The following is a 20416-nucleotide window of genomic DNA, read 5'->3' as shown; positions in this document are numbered from 1 at the left end:
TCATCAGCAGCTCAAGATGGGAATGATTTGGGGATACAGAGAATGCTGCTTTAGTTAAGGCCGGTCCGGATTCAGCAAATCTACAAGTTTAGAATCTCAGCTGCGTCCTAAGAAGAACACATGACGGGCATGGATTTGGCTAGCTGGTCGGCTGGCTTACCTCGTCGTAAGCAAGATAAAAGCAAGCAGCATCAGAAGTAACAGGAGCAGTGGTAAACACAGGTAGTAGCGGCATCAGAAGTGAAGAGCTCCGTACGTACGCCTTGAAAAAACAGAGGATACCCTCAAGGTACATCTGGTAAATGCAGAGTAGCAGCAGCAAACACAGGCAGTAGTGCGTCTTGCAAACGTAGAGGAAACACCATACTGTAGTATGTTTTGTGATTATTAAGAAAGACGAGATAGACTAGAAAATATTCCGGCTTGTCTTATACTCCAAGTAGATCATGTACTCCTATATATATACCCACGAGGCTCAAGCAATACAACGAACTATTCCACCAAACCTCTCTCTTCCTTCTAATATGATATCAGCCTAACCGATTCAACCCTATCCATCGGCCACCGCTTCCGCCTTGCGCGCCGCCCCCGGGGCGGTCGGCCTCCATGACCGCCAGCGGGGGCCGCGCTGCCCGTACCTAGGGTTCGTCTGCCGGTCGTGTTGACCGGCTGCCCTAGAAAATCTTTTTCGCCGGTCGCTTAATCCGGATTTTTCTCTCTCTCACCGGTCGTTTTGATCAGTGGTTCTTTTTCGTTTTCCGACCTAAGATCGACTTGCGTCGCCCGCCGCCATTCGTCATCTACACCGCGCCTGTACTCCGGTCATCTTCAACGGTGCAGTCTGGTGCAGCATGCGGCGCTTGACAGAACGCCTGTCGTTCGCGCGCATCCATCCACGCGTTGCACTACATCGCCATGGACTCTCCACCGACCCGTCTGCACCGGCTGCCTCGCTACGCTTCGTGTACGGAGGCGCCCCCTGTGCGTACAGTGCCCCACGCTGGCTTGCACCTGGTTGGGTGGCACAACATGTGCACCCCATCTGCGTTAGACTCCACGCAACGCACATCAACTGGATAACCGATGTACGCGTCGATGGCTGAATGCCACTGCGTCCGTATTGGTTATTCGCGTCCCTGATGCGTCTGCAAGGAGTCTGGTCGCACGCGTCTGTTACGTCCGCCCGCACACCGTATCAACCCCGAGTATAGCGCCCTCTCCGACCGAGCAACAGGCTGCCGCAGCGCCGTCCCGTCGGGCCGCAGCGTCGCCGTCCTGTGGTTCTCCTCGTGGCTGCATCGAGCCGCGCCGCTGGTGCGTCGCCCCTTCGGGCCGTAGTGTCGCGGCACATGATCCCTGCCGCCGCCCTGAGACCATTTTCGTGGTTGCACTAGTAGAAAACGGAGTTTTAAAATCGGTTCGTAAGGGTCTTTAGTGCCGGTTCCATAACCGGCATTAAAGGATGGGCACTAAAGGCCCCCCCCCCTTAGTACCAGTTCGGCACGAACCGGCGCTAAAGTGCCACTCCCCCAGCCTAAGCACGCTTAACTTTGGAGTTCTATTCCCCCTACATTCTAAGTCTGCACTTGTTGTTTTCCTGACAAATATAAGCTGTCAATCCTATTAACCCTCAGCAGTTTAGCTTGAGAATTAGGTCACACGTTTCACCGTTTGAATTTGAAACTATTATTTTAAAAAACAGTAATTATTTAGTAACACTAATATTTCTTGAATAAATTTGACCATAGTTTGACCATAGTTTGACCAGATTTGACCAAAATTCAAAAAATTGAAATAATTATTTACTAACACTAATATTCTTGAATAATTATGTAGTAATATTAATACTTCTTGAATAAGTAGTTTGACCATATTTAACCAAATTTTTTTTAAAAAAACTGAAATTTGACCATATCTTTTTTTCCTTTTGGAATTTGAGGATTCTAAAAAATTGCAAACAGGCCGTAGGCGGTCTCCATCGGATGCTGATTTTCGTGCTGAATTTTTTGATATATTATACGTTTTTTTCCGACATTGTATGCAAAAGTTATAGCCATTTAACATTTTCCCTATACTTTTTGCAAAACATGTCCAAATTTAAGTTTTCAAATTTTCCTAACTAGTAGATGTAGTAATATAACTACCTCTCGAAGGATTTTATTTTTTGAAGTTTTTATCATTTTCTTTTGATTTTTTTCAAAACTGAAATGGCGATACACGTGGGGGAGGGGGGGTAGAGTTTGAAAATTGCCCTATAGTGCCGGTTTGTGTCTGCAACCGGGACTATAGGTTAAGACTCTTTAGTACCGGTTGGTGACACAAACCGATACTATAGGTTAGACCTTTAGTACCGGTTTATGTCACAAACCGTCACTAAAGGGGCTCGTGGGGCCCTGGCCTGATGCCAGCCTGCCACCACCCCTTTAGTACCGGTTCGTGGCATGAACCGGTACTAAAGGTTCATTACGAACCGACACTAATGCATAGCCATTCGAACCGGCACTAATGGTCACATTAGTGTCGGCTCAAATACAAACCGGGGCTAAAGGGGTGAACATTTGACCCTTTTTCTACTAGTGTTGCATCACCTCGCGCGCTGCCGCTGTGTCGCCCCTTCGGGCCGTAGTGCCACGGCCCGCGGTCAACCGCCGCACCGAGGCCGTCCGCTCCAGGACGTCCCCGAGGCTGCACCGACCCTCGCGCTGCCGCTGAGTCGCCCCGTTGGGCCGTAGCGAGCGTGGCACGCGATCCCTGCAACCACCCTGAGGTCTTCTCCGCCGTCGCCCCGACCGGTCCACCGCCGTCCACGCGCGTTGACTTTCACGTGATATGTGTCGCGCCGCCTCCCTTGGCGCGGGAACGTCACCGTCCGCGCCGTTCTTCGTCACGCTGTCGGGTTCATTATCGCCTACTTCGAGCACCGCCGCCGCACTCCTTCTCTAGCCGCCGCCGCCTCCTTGGGCCACCGCCGCCGCTGCTCTTCTTCCGCGGCACCACGGCGACTACCTCAACACCGGCGACCCCTGACTCGACACCGACCACGGCGTTCTTCGCACGACTACCTCGACTACGGCTACACCACCTACGCTCTCGGCTACATCGACAAACGGCACAAAGGGCTACCGCTTTGCTTGAGCAACCTCGTCGGTTTCCACTCCAACCACGCCTTCCGCGATGCAACGACCATTACGACTGTGGGGGTGTGTCCACGGCTAGCCTTCGGATTCTTCTCCAGTCTCACCGTCTCCGTCGCTACCGTTGTGACTGCGGATGGGTGTTGAGTATCGTGATTATTAGGAAAGACGAGATAGACTAGGAAATATTCCGGCTTGCCTTGTACTCCAAGTAGATCATGTACTCCTATATATATGCCCATGAGGCTCAAGCAATACAACGAACTATTCCACCAAACTTTTCTCTTCCTTCTAACATAGTATAACAGCAGCGGCACGAACTTGTAACTCACTGAAGCATGCTGACCAAAACAATGAAGCATCTTCCCTGCCGCTAGTGACCTGCATAACTAACACCATATCACATCAGCATGTTAAACGACTAGTAAGATTAGAGACGACGGGGAGCAATCAAGTAATGGTACTAGTTGGTAGATGAGTAGCTATAGCTTACACACTTCACGAGCGATGTGGCGGAGAGCATACCGCCACTTCGCTCGAGTTGTAGAGCATGGTTGCAGCACCGTCAAGTAGTCACAGCTGATCTCGTGGAAGCCTAGATACTGGAGGGACGGGAGGAACTCAATGCCAGCTGGGACCTCCGTCATGTTGCTGTAAAACTCTTCCAGGCTTGCCATGGCACCTTTGCCGTATCACTAGCCGATTCAGATTAGGCAGGTCTCCCAGAGAGAGAATCATTAAATTGGGAAACCAACCCGGGAGAAATGCCCTGCTCTCCGTTGTATGCTCTAATGAATTGTACACTCGTCAAATTTGACATCCAAGAAAGGGATGGCAAAGGAATAACAGGGAACGGTCTCAAGATTCTCCTCTAGAAATATTCTGAATGTCATGAATGCATCCCCAAATTAATTGATTGATTAATTAAGAGGTGTCGCTCCGGTGCAGAAAAGATCGAGCGCGCCAATCTACAGCTGGACATGGGCCGCCGCAGTCAGGAGTGACGCCAATTAGACGAACTCCAGCTGCTCGGCAGCAGCCTGAGGCGAGCAACGCCAGTAATCCCTCGGCAGATGGTGCCCAACCCTGCCATATGTACTGCAACCGCTCAACATCACCCATCAGGGTGTGAGTGCTTCAGGGCTCGTTTATGCAACCAGTAATAAGAAACCTTTTTCCAGACTGTTGGCTGTAATTATGTCAGAGAACTACTTATAGAAGCCTATGCGTGTTGACTACTTGAGTGACCAACCGAAAACTTGAAACCGAAAAATGGTGAACGCTCTCAGGCACATCAAAGAAAACAAAAGACAGGTCTACAGGGGCCTACACGTGTTGGATTATCCTTTGTCAGAGGTCTGTTGTTGACACGGAGCAACAGAAAAAACATGTATTCAGGAGTGACCTGTAAAATGTGTGGCCAATGAACAGGGATCAATAATTAATCTGTCAAAAGGTAGCTAGCCATGTAAATAAGCCTTGCTTGGGAGTCAAGTAAACCTCTCTACATAAAGAGAGAGATGTATCAATCTAATCAAGCAAGAATTAAGAAGGAAATCCCTTCCCTCTTGTCAGGCCGTGGGCAAAAAGGCCCCCGGCCGGCCCTCTCGCGCCCTCCTTCTAGCAGCACCATAACAGATAGTTTGTTTTTGTTTTTCCTAGACCACAGTCCAAATGCTCCAAATTTATTTATTACAAACCACAATGCTTAAACTGCTGGAAGCTCCATCTTTTAAAACACAAGAACCAACCACACAAGAACCAGTGACCAACAGAAACAGTAAGGGTAACAAACAACAAACTTACAGCAAGCAGAGCGACGAGGTCAGTCGTACTTCACTCCAACTGTGAAATGATTGGGGTGCCTCCCACTCTCCGACTTTAGCAGCTCCAGAGTCTGGTCCAGCGCAGGGTTCCCTCTCTTACCTGCGAGCTGCACCTCTTTAAGGCTCGTCAAGTGCTCAATGCCGACAATGCTCTTCTCACTCCAGTTGTCGAAATTCAGTGAAAGTTTCTCGAGCTTTGTCATGGATCCTTCCTCGAATTTGTAGACTCTGGGCATTTCCTGATCACAGGTCCCTCTGAGATTCCTGAGCGCCGGAAAGTTGTGCGCAGCGCGTGCAACCAACTCTCGGCCAGTGTAGCAGTTCCGCTGCATCCAGATGCTCTTCAGGTTGGGCAGCTTACACAGAACCCCAAACAGTTGGTCATCGATAAAGTGTGCCCATGACATGTGAAACTCAACAAGATATGTGAGCGATTCGACCCAGTTGGGCAATTTGTCAATGCCACCAGCGATCCTGAGGAATCGGAGGAGGCGTGGCGGCGAGGGGAGCTCAAGGAGAAAGTTCAACGCATTGGCCTCATAACTCATGGTGCCCATGTCGAGCGACCGGAGAGAGTGCGTCTTGCTCAGGGACAGGGCAAGTTCTTCAAGAACCTTGGGACCATTGAGCCGCTCACAATCGACGTAGATACTTAACCTTTGCAAATTTTCTAGTTCACCTACCTCTTGGGCAACCTCAACAGCATCATCTTCTAGCAACACCCAGCCCACCTCCCGCAGCGCCTTCATTTTCCAAAGACCCTGAGGTGGCTTCCACATGGTAGACCAAACATCCTTCTGGGAGAAGAACAAGCGCTCAAGTTTCTCTAGTTTTATCAGGGTTTCTGGAAGTCTAGCAAGGCCGGTGGCACGTACATCAAGTGTCTGCAAATGCTCCAGATCACAGACTTTTGTAGGCAGCACACTGATATCTGTACCTCTCAGGGACAAATACCTTAGAAGGTACATCCGACAGATGTGGCTCATATGCTTGTTTTCTACACCCTTGCAGTCTTCCAGGTCTAGTACTCTCAGCAGAGTGAAGTCACCCAGACGATCAAGCAGCTTGTTCCCTTCGAGCTGAAACATACTCAGTGATCGGACATGCTGCACATTAATGTCTTTTAAGTCATTCTTCTTAACCATTTTCTTGGATGTAGATTCCTTGGTTTTCTTGGATGGAGAGTCCTTGTTGGATGGAGATTCCTTGGGCCTCTGCCCACCAGCATGGACGGAGAGGCGGCGTATTGTGTCATAGGACATCCCATCATACTGCCCACCTATCAGGCTGACAAAGTTGGCCTCCAAGGATTTGGACACCATGACCTCCAGCATCAAGTCATGCACCCGGCATGTCTCCACAGCTCCATAGACATGGCTGATTATTTCGCCAGCGGGATTAATCATGCCCCTGCTCACCAGCTCTTCATAATAGGCTTCTGCAACCTCCAACAGGGTCATCCCCCGCTTCTCCTCAACCAATCCTTCGGCGATCCATCTGTATACTAGCCGATCCTTGTTGATGAGAAAATCCTCCGGGAAAATACTAAGATACATCATGCAACCCTTGAGGTGATAGGGCAGGTGGTCGTAGCTGAGTGTGAGTATCTGCCTCATCCCGTCAAGGGTGGGATTGGTATCCATATGATAACTAATTGATTTGCAAACTCTGTCCCACATATCCTTGTGCTCCGCTGATTTATAGCTGGCCAAAAGGCTGCCGATGCTGACAATGGCCAATGGCAGCCCACCACATTTCTTGAGAATTTTGTTCATTTCATCTTCCAGCTCTGTGGGGCAACTGGCATCCTTGGAGCCAAATGCTCTGCTGAGGAACAACTTCTTGGAGTCTTCTGAATTGAGGGGCTCGATGTGATAGATGTTGTCTCCACAAATTTCACTAGCATCACTGCATGCTACGGCCACGGCCTCTATCCGAGTGGTCACCATGATTCTGCTGTCGAGGTTGTTGTCTGGCAGCGTGGATCGGATAGCATCCCACGCTGCTATTGTCCATACATCATCAATCACAATGAGGTACCTGATTTCGACATAAGTATGCCAGTGTTAGAGAAGTTTTACGAGCAAAAAAGAAAGGAAATTACCTTAAAACGTCTGACATTTTAGAGAATATACAGTAGTTATACTTACTTTGAACTTTGTTGACTAGTATTTCCACAAGCAAATTTAGATTAACAAGGTGAAAATACTTGTGCAATACACTGTTTTGCAATTTCGTGATAAAGACAAGTTCCAACACAAGTTCTACATTGATACTAGTACGAATAAAGTGCAACTAAAACCACTCTTCCCAGCTCGGAAGTTTCATATATAGCATTTCAATCTAATTAAATCTTACAGTGGTAGTTGGGACCAGAAATGGATCAAGCATGGCTGGCGTTGCAGAGCACACACACAGAGAGAATGTTTTCCCATCCCCAACCGCTTTCGATTCAATCGATTAATTTGGTTTGTCCAGCATATCAACTCTTGCAGAGCAGAGATTCACTACTCCACTTGCCTCAGATGAAAGCGCAGATCAAAACGGATCGAAGCAAATCCATCCCTGTCTTGCGGTTCGAGTTCTAGCGCAGTAGCAAACACCACCAGATCAAAATCGATCCAGAAACATACGTACCTGGCAGAGGAACAGGGGGCTCGCGGCGGCAGCAATCAGGTTGTGTTGGGAGCTGTGCCGCCGCGCCGCTCCAGCCGCCGGCACTAGATGAAGTATCCCATCCCATCCAAAGAGGAAAGTGCTTTTGGTCGGGGAATAATCACAGAGAGGTATTAAGGGGAATCTTGATCCCAATCTCTGGTTTTCGGGTGTCTAAGAGCATCTCTAGCACACTATAGACACCGTATCTGTGGCCTGACTCGTAAAAAATTTACCGTGGCCTGAAAAAAGTCCCTCACCACCGCTATATATACGGTTTCACCTCCCGGATACGGGTCAAACCCTATCCGCCTCTGCCGCCGCTCCGTCATGATTCCCCTTCTTCTCCGCTCCAATTTCTCGCCCCAGCGAGCTTAAAAAAGGCCTAACGATCCATGGATGGCTACGAAAGCGGGGGATGACGAGGAGCGTCGCCGCCCCGTAGATCCGACGCTGCACAGAAGTGGGGGGCGCGGAGATGGCTCAACCACGGGAGCCTGCCACTGCCTGCGTTCGAACACCGTAAGCTCGCGGTCCGACGCCATGCCTCATCCGGCTCCTCTGCCATGGGGAGCTCGTCCGCGGGCGCCTCGAGCTCGTGGCTCACTGCGGTCAAGAGAGAGCTGGAGGAGCTCGGGCCGCTCGCCGTCAAGCTCGAGGCCGACGCGCTGTCGCGTCGAGGAGTAATCGGCCCTGAGGACTACCTCCTCTGGGGGCAGGAGGAGCACCTAGAGCGCATGAATTCGCCCCGCAAATCGGATCTACAGCGAACTGTAAACCAGTTTTGCGGGTCGGTGTTATACGGGCTCTGCTAGAGATGCTCCAAGAGCACCTATACTGGATCCCGTAAAACAGGTCATCTGACAAAATAATCGTCGATTAATGGGACGAGAACATTTTTTTTCATCCCAAATAGATTTCACAATTCATCCCGTAAAAGAAATTGCGGGAACTTGCATATTCTGGTGAAGTAAATCTTTAGTGAAGTATTTTTACTCCATTAAATTTTGATGGACCTTAGCCAATATAACGGAGTAAACTTACTCTTAGCTCATACGCTTTGTTGAACACTTCTATGCGTCTCCACGGCTAGTGATTAGCATTTTTTTCAAACATACTTTTTATGTGTCCATCATTTGTACCCCCATTCGTCTCAAAATAAATGACAGAGGGAGTATATTTTTTATACATTAGGAACCTTTTTATGCATGTTAATATTTCCCAAATACATTATTAATATTTTTAAACTTATATTTTATGTCTACTTTTCTTGGAAGCACTGTACCTTTTCGTTATACATCATGACACGTTTAACATTTTCCAAATATGTGGTTAACATTTTTCAAAACTTGCACTTCTTTATCTCTACTCTTTCCATACATATTCTTTATTTTTTGTATACATCGAGAACATTTTATATACACATTTAATTTTTTTGAAATAATGGTTAACATGTTTTAAGACATGTATTTTGATCTGTAGTTTTTTTCATACACTTGGTACATTTTTTGTATACATCAAGAACATGACTTTATACACATTTATCATTTTTAAATACATGATTATCTTTTTTAATTCGCTACGTAAAGTGACTTTATAATATATATCACTTAGAATATTTTGAAATCTAAGTAAAAGTAAAAAAATTGAAAATAAAACGAAAGAAGAAAGAAGCGCTAAACCCTGTGACCTTGCTGGCCCGGCCCATTCTGGGAGGCTGCTTATAGGCAAGGCTATTCTAGGTTCGCAAAAGCTATTTCTCGCTTTAAGCAAGGGAAATGTTTGGGTATGGCCCGCCGGCCGAGCGTTCGGCCGGTCGCGTACCACGTTGGATTTGACTTAGGTTGTGCGTCTCCCAGCACCCTACGCTAGACACATGTCCAGTGGACCACACGCGTCATCCTATCTGTTACGATCTGAAGAATTCGCCTTGTTCCTTCCGCACTTATCGCTCTTATCATCTCCTCACACCCCAACTTCCCTCGTGATAGATCAGTCTGGGCGCCGTTGGCACCGCACGCTGCTGCAAATTTCCCTCTCTCACCTCCATTCCTTTATCCCTGCCTCCCAGGAGCAACCGAGCGCCGGTGTCGGAGCGGGGACCGGCGCCGCCTGGTGCTGGGACAAATGCTACGTGGTGCCGGGACGGCAGCTACAATACTCAAGACGATGGCGAGAAGTGCTGTAACCAGTAGCCATCGGTGCTGGAGTCGGTGGCGATAAGTGTCAGAGAACTGCGGCGACCGACGTTCAGGGCGAAAAGTGTTGGAGATCCGGCGAGTTTTTTGCAGCAAGCAGCCCTGATTTTTGCTACCATCATCTTCACTTTTTGCTGGAACCAGTCATTTTTTTGCTACCATGTTGTGTGTTTTGTTGGAACCAATGTACCAATCTGCTACCACCATCTTCAATTTTTGCTGGAACTATCGCAAAATTTGCTACCATCAATTTTTATTTGGTGTAACCAGTGTACCCATTAGTGCTCGAACCAATCAAAGAAATTGCTACATGTCTTTGTTTGGTGGAAACAGTCTACCACTTTTTGGCTATGACCGTTTTGAGTTTTGCTACTATCCGCGTTGTCAATTGTTGCATTCATTTTTCATGACACGCCGACACCCGTGACGATGTATTTTTGCTGCAACCGTTGTAGTTTTTCGCTACTATGGTGTTTACAATTGATACATCTGGGGAAGGCCATGGAAATGTTGCTACAATGGCGACCACATGCGGCACCGGCAAGCTAAATTTTTCTGGAACCGATCCTTTTTTTGCTACAATCGGCTGATTTTTTTCTGCTACCGGCAACCTGAGGGAGAGTACAGTTTCTTCTACGATCTTGTCGGAGGAGGTGCTGCGACCTGCAACCGATGCACGCCGAAGCTGCGCCCGCCGCCACCAGAGTTGCGACCGTCATAACGGGGAGCTGCAACTACGGGGACACGCTATTGCATGCACGGAGCCGCCCGAGAAACACAGGAAATGACGGTGGTGAGGGACGGTGACCGCGAGACACGAGCGCCTGCTGCAGGCCACGACAGCAGCGTTGCGTTTCCACGAGGAAGGGGGAACCAAGGTCAAAAGAGGAGCGACGATACACTTTTCTTTTCTCTTACGAGACCCAGATCAAACGGATCAAATTTGCTGAATCAAATGCTTAATCATCTAACTGTTTGGCCGACGCGCCGGGGCCTATCAGCGCCCTTTAAGCAAGATGACAACTTTTGCTCTTGCTAAAGCATTAACTGTAATTGGGCCGGCCCACTATATATTGCATATATCAACAAAAGAGGAATAAAAAGGGCGCTGTCAGGGATCGATCCCTGCACCGATGGTTCAAATGTACAATGCGGTTTTCACAGATTTTTATTTTTTTTCTTTGGCTTTTCATTATTCTCTGATTTCTTTCTTTCATTTTGTTTCTTTTTTATTTTCCTTTATTCTCATTCTTTTTTGCATTTTGTTTTTTATTTTCATTCTAGATTCTAATATAGATGATCAAGATTTTTTCAAATACTTGTTCAACATTTTTATGTACATGATCAATATTTTTTCAAATACTTGTTCAACATTTTTAAAATACTTATTCAACATTTGCATATACATGATCAACATTTTTTCAAATACTTGTTCAACACTTTTTAAATACTAGTACAACATTTTTAAATACTTGTTCAACGTCTTTTATATACACAATCGACATTTTTTTCAAATAATTTTTCAACATTTTTTAAATACTCATTCAGCATTTTTTAATACTTGTCCAGCATTTTTAAATACTCGTTCAACAATTGTTAATACTTATTCTACATTTGTCAAATACTTGTTCAACATTTTTAAATACTCGCTCAACAATTGTTAATACTTATTCAACATTTGTCAAATACTTGTTCGACATTTTCCATACTTATTCACAAATTTCAAATACTTGTTCAACATTTTTAAATACTTGTTCAACATATTCAGTGCTTATTCAACTTTTTTCAAATACATATTCAACATTTTGAAATACTTGTTTAATATTTGTCAAACACTCATTCAGTGTTTTCAAATACTTTTCAACATTTTTCAAATACTCATTCAATATTTTCAAATACTTGTTCAACATTTTTTAAATACTTGTTCAACATTTTTCAAATACTAATTCAACTTTTTCCAAATACTTGTTCAACATTTTAAAAATATTTTTATAGAGTGTTTTTCAATATATATTATAATCTTTTAAAGTGTAGAAAAAGATAAAGCAACAAACATAAACATAAAACATAAAAACCCAGAAAGCAGGGTATGGTTTTTCGGGCAAGTGGGCCGGCCCACCTCCCCTTCAGTGAGTCTGGAAGTTAGACTTGCTCAAAGTGACAAATAGGGGGCCACTACGTCTCGCTAGAAGCCAGACATAGTGTGCTCCTCACACCTCGTATTTCACTTTCTTTAGTGGCTCGGCCCATGTAATATCTCCTTACATGAAGCTCCAAACCAGTTTTCTGAAGCTTCTAGAAGCTTTAATCTGTTTTTATGAAGCTATCAACCGGTTTTTCTTTTCTTTGTTTTTACCAGTTTTTTGTTTGGTTTACTTTCTTTTCTTATTCGTTTTCCATTTTTAATTCATGATTTTTTTCCAAATATACTAACTTTCTGAAAATTTATGAACTTTTCTCAAATTTGTGAACTTTTTCCCAAATTCATGAACCTTTTTTGAAATTCATGGAAATTTTCACCTTTTTTTTCAAATAGTGAATTTTTTTAATTCGTGATTGTTTCTTAATATGTGAACATTCTTTGAATTCATGATTTTGTTGAATTTATGAACATTATTTTAAATTTATGAACCATTTTCAAATTCTTGATTTTTTTCTAGAAAACCGGGGTTGATTGTTTTTCCAGAACTAGTAGCTCTGGTGTTCTTTCTGGCTTGTGAGCCAACGAGCAGGCAAGTGACAAGCTACTGCCCTAATGGATCTGGCCTAGTGTGCGCTGCAGATATTATAGCGACTACTTGGCGCTTGAAACGCCGAGCTCTCCAAAGATATGGCACATGGGAAGAAAGGGAGAACACATTGATTGGGTGGGATCTACTACCTTTGTCCTTGTTTATTAGTCCCCAACATAGTTTGGGTCAAAATTTGATCACATTTTCCGTTCATTTTGTTCCTAATTGTCTTCCTCCTTCATATAGACAAAACTATCACCTAAGTAGGCCATAATCCCTTGTTATACTTTTTTTTTGAGAAACCCTTATTATACATTCTCTAACAAAGTCGGAACGGAGTGAGTACTTCAACATAGGCTTCAACTCATGTATTTGTCACATGTAAAGGGAAATGAAAACCCAGGCATTTCTTGGACCTAGATTCATCCTGGCTCTATGTATACATTTTTAGAAAATCTCGATAGCAATTAAAGTTGGGTCAAACACGACATAGGATTGATGAGTTGATGATTCAAATTATATGTTATCATAGATTATTACACTCCTAAAATCTTATATTATCATGAAAGATTAATTGACACTGCACTCCTAAAATCATATATTATCACATACTTTCTCTGTTTTATTATCATAAATTATTACGTAAAATCTTGTTTTATCATAAATTATTGGTTTTTTTTTCTAAAAGTGAAGATTTGCCAACTTTATGTTAGCCAAGTTTATAAAAAAATATGTGCATCTACAGTGCCAAATAAATATCCCTATATATATTATGAGACACACTTTCTTATTGTTGTTATTTAAACTTGGTCAAACACTACATTGTTTGACTTCTGCAAAAATCTATACACACTACATGTTCATAGAGGGAGTACAACACGGAGAACTGGGCACACTGGTTTTCTTATTAAAAGTTAAAACTTTAAAATCAAGCATAATAAATTATGACCAAGTGTTTAGAGAAATTATCCAGACCTACAATACCAAATATATGAAAAGAAATGAATTTAATGTTATGGATTTGGTAGTCTAGAAATTGATTAATTTTTCTACAAATTTGGCCAAATTTTCAATTATTGACTTCAAAAAAATCTAATACACCACTATAGTTCAAATGGAGGAAGTACTGGCAGCTTTAAATATGCATTGGCGATCAGAGTTAATTTCTGTACTACATCTCAGATCCACATATTAATTGACGCACACTTAAAACTCGGTAAACATCAAATGTAAGACATTTTAGATCACTGAAGGATATTTCTTTACCGAGGGAGTAGAAAGTAATAGAGTAATGTTGACATGCATGTGTATGTGTGTACCTCTTGTCCTTGAGAAGCTCCTTGAGCGTTTTTGCGAGCGTGTCCAAATCCATGTGGTCGATGTCACCCGCGGAGTCTTCTTCCTTGATGCCTTTCTCATTTCCCGCCTTGGGCTTGACGATCTGCTGCAGCACGCGCTTGAGGAGGCCCCCGACGTCGTTCCTGCCGTCGAACGCCTGGGACACGGACACCTGCGCCTGGCGTTGGAACTGTGTGTCCAGCCGCCGGCACACCTCCATGGCCAGCGTGGTCTTCCCGAGCCCGGCGAACCCGACGATGGAGAACACCCCGAGCTTCCGCTCGCCGCCTTCTTGGAGGTCGTCGTTGCTGTCCACGGCGCCCTTCACCCTCTTGGCCAGGGTGCTAGCCTGGTCCGTCATGCCGACGAACTGGTCGGGGTGGTTGGCGGCGCGCAGCGCACGCGCGGAGGCAGCCGACCCCGTGGAGACGGGGGCCAGGTGCGGGGAGCGGCGCAGCGCCTCGCGGCTGACGCCGTACCGCGCGTGGCGCTCGCTGATGATGACGGCGCGGGCGCGGAGGGCCTGGACGTCGCTGCCGAGGCGGCGGCGGAGGGAGAGCGTGGTGAGCACGCGCCTTACGCGGGCGAGGAAGGCGTCGCTGAGGAGGCAGCGGATGCGGAAGACGTAGAGGTCGACGCAGTCCTCGGCATCGTAGGCCAGCTCGCGGACCTGCTTCATCCACTCCCGGACGAAATGGTCCACGGCGCTGTCGTCCGCCTCGGACTGCATGCGGAGGATGGCGTTCATGGTGGCCAGCTCGTCCCTCAGCTGGGCGACCTCGCTGCCGACGCCGCGGAGCTTCTGGAACTCCGACCCCACTAGCTGCCCAAGGTTGCCCACAAGGGCCTGCGCCACACCCTCCATTCTTTCCCCCTCTCTCCCTCTTTCTCTGGCTAGTTTCTCTGGAAGGGTGGCATGGCAATGGCCTTTTGTTGTTGGATGTCGGGACGGGACTAGTAGCTGTGGATAGCTACCTAGCTTGATGGAAAAGTGATAGATACTCCCTCCGTGAAGAGAACAATAAATAAGATTATCTAAAATACTACTCCCTCTGTTCACTTTTATAAAACCTCGAAAACATTCCAAATAATGTACAAAACAGCCTATTTTAAGTTGTCTGAAATGACTTATAAAAGTGAATGGAGGGAGTAACATATATAATACTATACACAACGAAGTATGATATGCATGATACTAGTGCAATATACTCTCCACGATACTAATGCAATATACTCTCCACTACAAGCAGCCTTAGGTGATTAAAATACTTCCACTGACCAAGATGATTAACTAATGGTGCAATTTTATTGGGAGTAGCATATGCATCCGGTCCACAGTAACCTCGATGATCGATGTGCGGCATATTTCATATATAATATGACGTTCTTTGTACTCCGACCGCTAGTTTCATATATGTGTTGTCAATTTTGAAGGGTAAGACGACCCCTTAGGCTTAGCAAATCATCGTTTATCATGTACTACCTTTATCTAAATACATAAGGTCTAATACGTATTTATTAAGCTTCTGAGTAGTTTTTTTAATGAAACGTTCTCTGATGCGTCCAATCCTGCACGTGAATCTCAAAGCAGTGATACATGTGGCAATCCCCGTGGGTGCACCATTCGCTCCCATGCACCCTCCTGAGCGAAATACATAAATGTTCGCTCTTATACATCATCTAAGCGAACATCCCATGTGTAGCATGGTACTCTATTTGATGTAGCATGACAATTACTTAACTATGTATGACAACTTCTCAACTTCTCTACGTAACATCTTGGAAATTACTTAAGTATGTATGGCAACTTCTTTGCATAGCATGGCAATTCGCCCTAGCATGCCCATTTCTAAACATAATATAATACATGAATCAGCCTCCCCCCCCCCCCCTCGAAAAGGAGATTAAAACCCCATGACCTGCATCTGCATCAGTCGATGTGCGGAATAAACTTTATGAAATCAACATAGCAACCATCTGACTTTTTAAGTGAAAAAGGCCAAGCCAATAATTCGATTATAAGGTTACATGACACACTCAAATATCCTATAGTAGACAGCGTTCGGTGTTTTGCCAGATTTTCCTTCATAAAATCAGACCGCTGTCTAAGTACTACATGAAAATCTTTATTCTTAACGGCATTTTGATCTTCCAAATGTATTTCTTGCGGAGAACAACCACGAAACCGAGTCCCTCTCATGCAATTCCTCTTCTATTGCCTTTTACCATACAAACAAGGGCTAAATCTCCCGTAGAGTCAATTGACAAACAATAGATAAAGAATACATTACTAATTTTGAATATGTACTGCTATGCTATACGGTGCAACATGAGATGTGGCTAGATTGAACACTCCTTTTCCACAAAGAAAATTACTAAGGACGTGGCATTTAAGGAAGATATGTAGCGGGTTTTCAGAAAGTTGTCTATTTACTAGTCCTCTCTTCAACGGTGTGTGTGTGTGGGTGGGTCTTGTGGGTAGCCAGATCGACCGGTTGCCTATCTTTGTGGGAATGTTGTAACGATCTTCGTCCGTGTTTGTGTTAATTAACTGGGCAACTCTCTGCTAACCTTTTTAACGAATCAGCCGTTGAGGACCGTGCTTAAGAAATAAAAAGAGGTAGTACAATCTGTTGGATTCTTTTAGGGTATTTGGGACAAAATGATGTATTTTTAATAGTGTGTAGTGTGCTATCACTTTTCAAAATAAATTCATGGTAAAAGCAATATAGTTATTAAGGAAGTAATTACATAACTATGATAGCGAAATTAAGATATCTCTATGGCTTTAAGAATGTGCATGCTCTTATACTTAGTACCTTGTCTTAAACAACAGATAACTAAGATGTCGCCCTTGCTTATATGGGTGATGCACTGTGCTAGTTTGTCCTAAATACCTAGTGGTTGCTAGATGACAACATCTCGTAGGCATAAAAATAGTACCGTGGTCTTCGTCATTCATTTGGCACATATAGCTCATCTCCCGATCGCCATCAATTGCCAGTAGGCTCTACTAGCATCTTTTGGTCAATATACATTAATTTGACTTAAATTTACAAAGAAACTTTGCTGGTGCGCTGTCTTGTTTAGGACTACATATTTAGCGAGGAAGGTGCGTCTTTTGCTCGTTTCCCTATTTTGTACAGTCAATTGTAACTAATTGGTTCATGCATACACAAATAGGGCAACTTGTTTCGGTTCCTGTAAAATAAAGGGGAGATGTATCGACATCTAAGAAAGAGTAGTACAATACACTTGGCATTTTTGATATCTTACTCTCAATTTTGAATTACTGTTTCATGAGACTTGGATACATATCAAGCAATGATGAAAGAGAAAGCCGTCATAGGGTGACCAAATATATAATTCTTATTTATGTGTACTCCCTCTTCTTTCCAAAATGTATTGCTATGCAACGCAAATTTTCTATTCCCTGCAAAAGAAACTTTGTTGACTCGGAAGCAATAGCAGTGCTGGAGATTTGCGAGCACGGGGCCATGGCCCGATGGTCGCTGGCCTTTCTGGCAATAATGGGATTGACATAAAAATTGGCTGCATTCAAGTGCTACAACCTGTGACAAGTTACTATGTGCATGCATAGAAGGCCTCACATTTACGAAAATGTTAACGCCCACATGTATTGGCGTTGACCATCTCGACCACACACATCCATTATCGTCCAGTACTATATGCACGAATCTTGACACAATCTGGCTGATTTTCTGTGCCACGTAGGACAAGGCGTGTGTGTGGTGTGTGACATAGTTCGCCCACACATTCGTTTTACCACACGGAGGGGCCGGTGTGTGCGCGTTTAGCAGTTCACCCACACACCAATTTTCAGTCACGCACAAGGGTTGGTGTGTGGGCATTTGCCATCTCGCCCACACGTCCGTCTTCTCTCCCACACGTAAGCTGCTAGTTGCCATGTGTTTTTGCAGCCCACATGGCAACTGCCTCTAGTGTGCTTTATAAGCAGGTGGCAACTCTCTTTTTCTACCCGAGTTGTCATGTGTTTTTGCAGGGTACACGGCAACTGCCTAGTGTGCACGTAAGCAGATGTCAACTGTCTTTTACCGAGTTGCCATGTGTTTTTGCATGATACATGGCAACTGCCCCAACGTGCACGTACATGGCAACTGCCCTAACGTGCACGTAAGCAGATGGCAACTCTTCCTTTTTACATGGCAACTGCCCTAGCATGCTTGTTAGCACATGACAACTCTCTCAACTGCCTAGTGTTAGTATGTGGCAACTCCTAAAGTTATGAAATCATGGCAACTACATTAGATCAGACCATACATGACAACTCCAGTTGAGCAACCATGGCAACTGCAGTTGTCCGACATGGCAACCGTAGTTCAGTGACATGGCAACTGCAGATAAACGAACATGGACGAGGGTCTGGACCATGGCAACTGCGGGCGCGCGGTGGGCGTCACGCGTCGCGTGCGGGACCAGAAGAGTACGAGGCCTGACATACGGGCGTGTGGGCGTTATCAACTTCGTCCACACACACGCGTGTGAGAGGGTTCAGAAGGGAAAAAAAGATGTGTGTGGGCATTAGTTGTTTTGCCCACACGTAGGTGTGTGAGCTGGTTGCTGTCCATGTCACACGAGACGTGTGACACAACTACCCGATACACCACATGTGTGGCAGTTATCGAAACCCCGCATTTATCTGACCTAGAAAGTGACAGCAATAGCTATTTGGTTGATTTGTGGCAAACCTCACAAGAGGCCGCCCCTCGTCATATTAAGTGTATCTAAGTGTAGGCTATATTGCTCTAGAACTGAATAATGATTGTCGTGTGTAACATATTCCCCTCTTTGCTCGACTACTATATGTATAGCTGCCAATTATTTCACTACGGCCTTTGTCTACTCCGTCTTTACTTTGTGCTATATTTTTATGTAGCTACCGATGTTCGCTACTTCGATGTATGTATATAGCATGAGATAACTTATTCTGCCATTTTCCTTGTACCTGCCTGTAAATGGAACCAGCTAAGTGTAGGCTATATTGATCTATACAAATAGTTTCTCTGGTGGTTATAGCTATGCCCGTCAGGCCGCGCTGCTGTTATAGTATATACAACTGTGCTGCTATTCTAGCGTACACAATGGATGGCCGGACTGGTAAGGATGATGCGGATCTGTTTTTGATGGGTCAGCGGTTCGATGATGATGATGACTTCTAAAACGTGTGCATGTGGTGTATACTTTAGATTTGCTGCACTGGCTGTAGGTTTCGATACGCTTTGCTATGGATTGACGACGACACCGGTTTTAGATATCGGAGTGAGAGCTCTCCACATTATTAAGTTTGTAGGTGTGAATGCTGAATTCGGGTGGCTTGATGTATGTTGTTGTCAGACCTTTGTTGAATAACTAATAAAGATGGATGTATACATCGATTGATGCAGAGGTTGGGGTTTTAACCTCCTTTTCCAAAAAATGCTCCATGAACTTAGACATGAGCACATCTAGTTAAGCATTACTTCTCCTACCCAGCAAAACTTCTAAGCATTTTACTTTAACAAGTATGGAATGGATCACTAGATGGCATCTCAACAAGCAAATTGTAACACATACAACATGTCCCATGGGCGTTAAATTAATTAATACACATTAATTTTATCATTTGGTAGCTCTAATTGCCATTTCCAGCAAGCTATACTCCCATCCGATATACATGCCCCCCTTGTGTTTTGACAGTAAATTTGACAACCACTTTAACTAACAAAATACACGAGTTAGATACCCAAAAAATTATACTATTAGAATTGCATTCAAAGATATTCCTAAGAGCATCTCCAGCCGTTGGCCCTCAGGAGGGGCTAAAAATCGCCCCCTGGGGCGCACCGACGCTAAACCGCGCACTGGGAGCGTGATACCCCCCAGTCGCGGCGCCCACATTTTTTTGAAAAAGTCAAATACGGCGCAAATACGGCTTAAATTTAACGCAAACATCGGCGAGTTTGTTCAAATTTAAACATATTTTACAAAAAAAAAACTAGCACGGGCTGCCCCCGCCGTCTCCATCGCCGCTCCTCGCCGTCTACCTTGACGTCTACCTCGCCGCTCGCCGCCCGCCGCCCGCCTTTGCAGTTCTACATGCCAAGGAGGCGGTAGAACCGCGTGTAGTCGCCGCCGCCGTCGTCGTCGTCGTCATCTCCGCCGCCGCCGTCCCTGCTGCATCCCTTCCCCAGTTGGTGCGGCGGGTTGGACGGTCCGAGGGTGTCGTCGTCGTCGTCGCTGTCGAGGACCACGATGCCGCGCTCGTCCTCGCGCCCACGCTTGCGGGCGGCGATCTCCTCCAAGGCCCGGCGCTGCCGGACCATCTCGTCGCGGAGGTAGTCGTCCCGCGCCCACCGCAGGGCGTCCTCGTCTGAGAAGCCGCGCCGGGCTATCTCCTCGTACTCCACGGGGAGGCCGGGCTCCGGCTTGGGCTCGACGAGGACGAAGTGGCCGGTGGGGGGCGGCGGCTCCGGCTTTGGCATTGATTCGCCACGGGAAACGAGGCGATGAGG

The 20416-nt window shown here is 45.6% G+C and overlaps 1 protein-coding gene across 2 annotated transcripts; it reads right to left on the bottom strand.

Moving 5' to 3' along the window:
- Positions 1-3977: 3977 nt before the first annotated feature.
- Positions 3978-14822, bottom strand: LOC125521700 (disease resistance protein Pik-2). Of its 2 annotated transcripts, none has more exons than XM_048686756.2 (2): positions 13865-14822; positions 3978-7000 (listed from the first exon to the last, which is right to left on the bottom strand). In XM_048686756.2, the coding sequence occupies exons 1-2, from the start codon at positions 14746-14748 to the stop codon at positions 4960-4962; spliced, it is 2925 nt and encodes a 974-aa protein (XP_048542713.2). In that variant the 5' UTR covers positions 14749-14822; the 3' UTR covers positions 3978-4959. The 2 variants fall into 2 exon arrangements, with proteins under 2 accessions (XP_048542713.2, XP_087391264.1); XM_087535138.1 differs by lacking the exon at positions 13865-14822 and adding an exon at positions 7598-7746.
- Positions 14823-20416: the final 5594 nt, after the last annotated feature.

The sequence above is a fragment of the Triticum urartu genome, chromosome 7A (assembly GCF_056163025.1).
Source record: "Triticum urartu cultivar PI428250 chromosome 7A, HENAU_Tu73, whole genome shotgun sequence".
NCBI classification, from domain to species: domain Eukaryota; kingdom Viridiplantae; phylum Streptophyta; class Magnoliopsida; order Poales; family Poaceae; genus Triticum; species Triticum urartu.
Note: the sequence above shows the minus strand (reverse complement) of the source record. Positions and strands in the feature narration are given on the sequence as shown.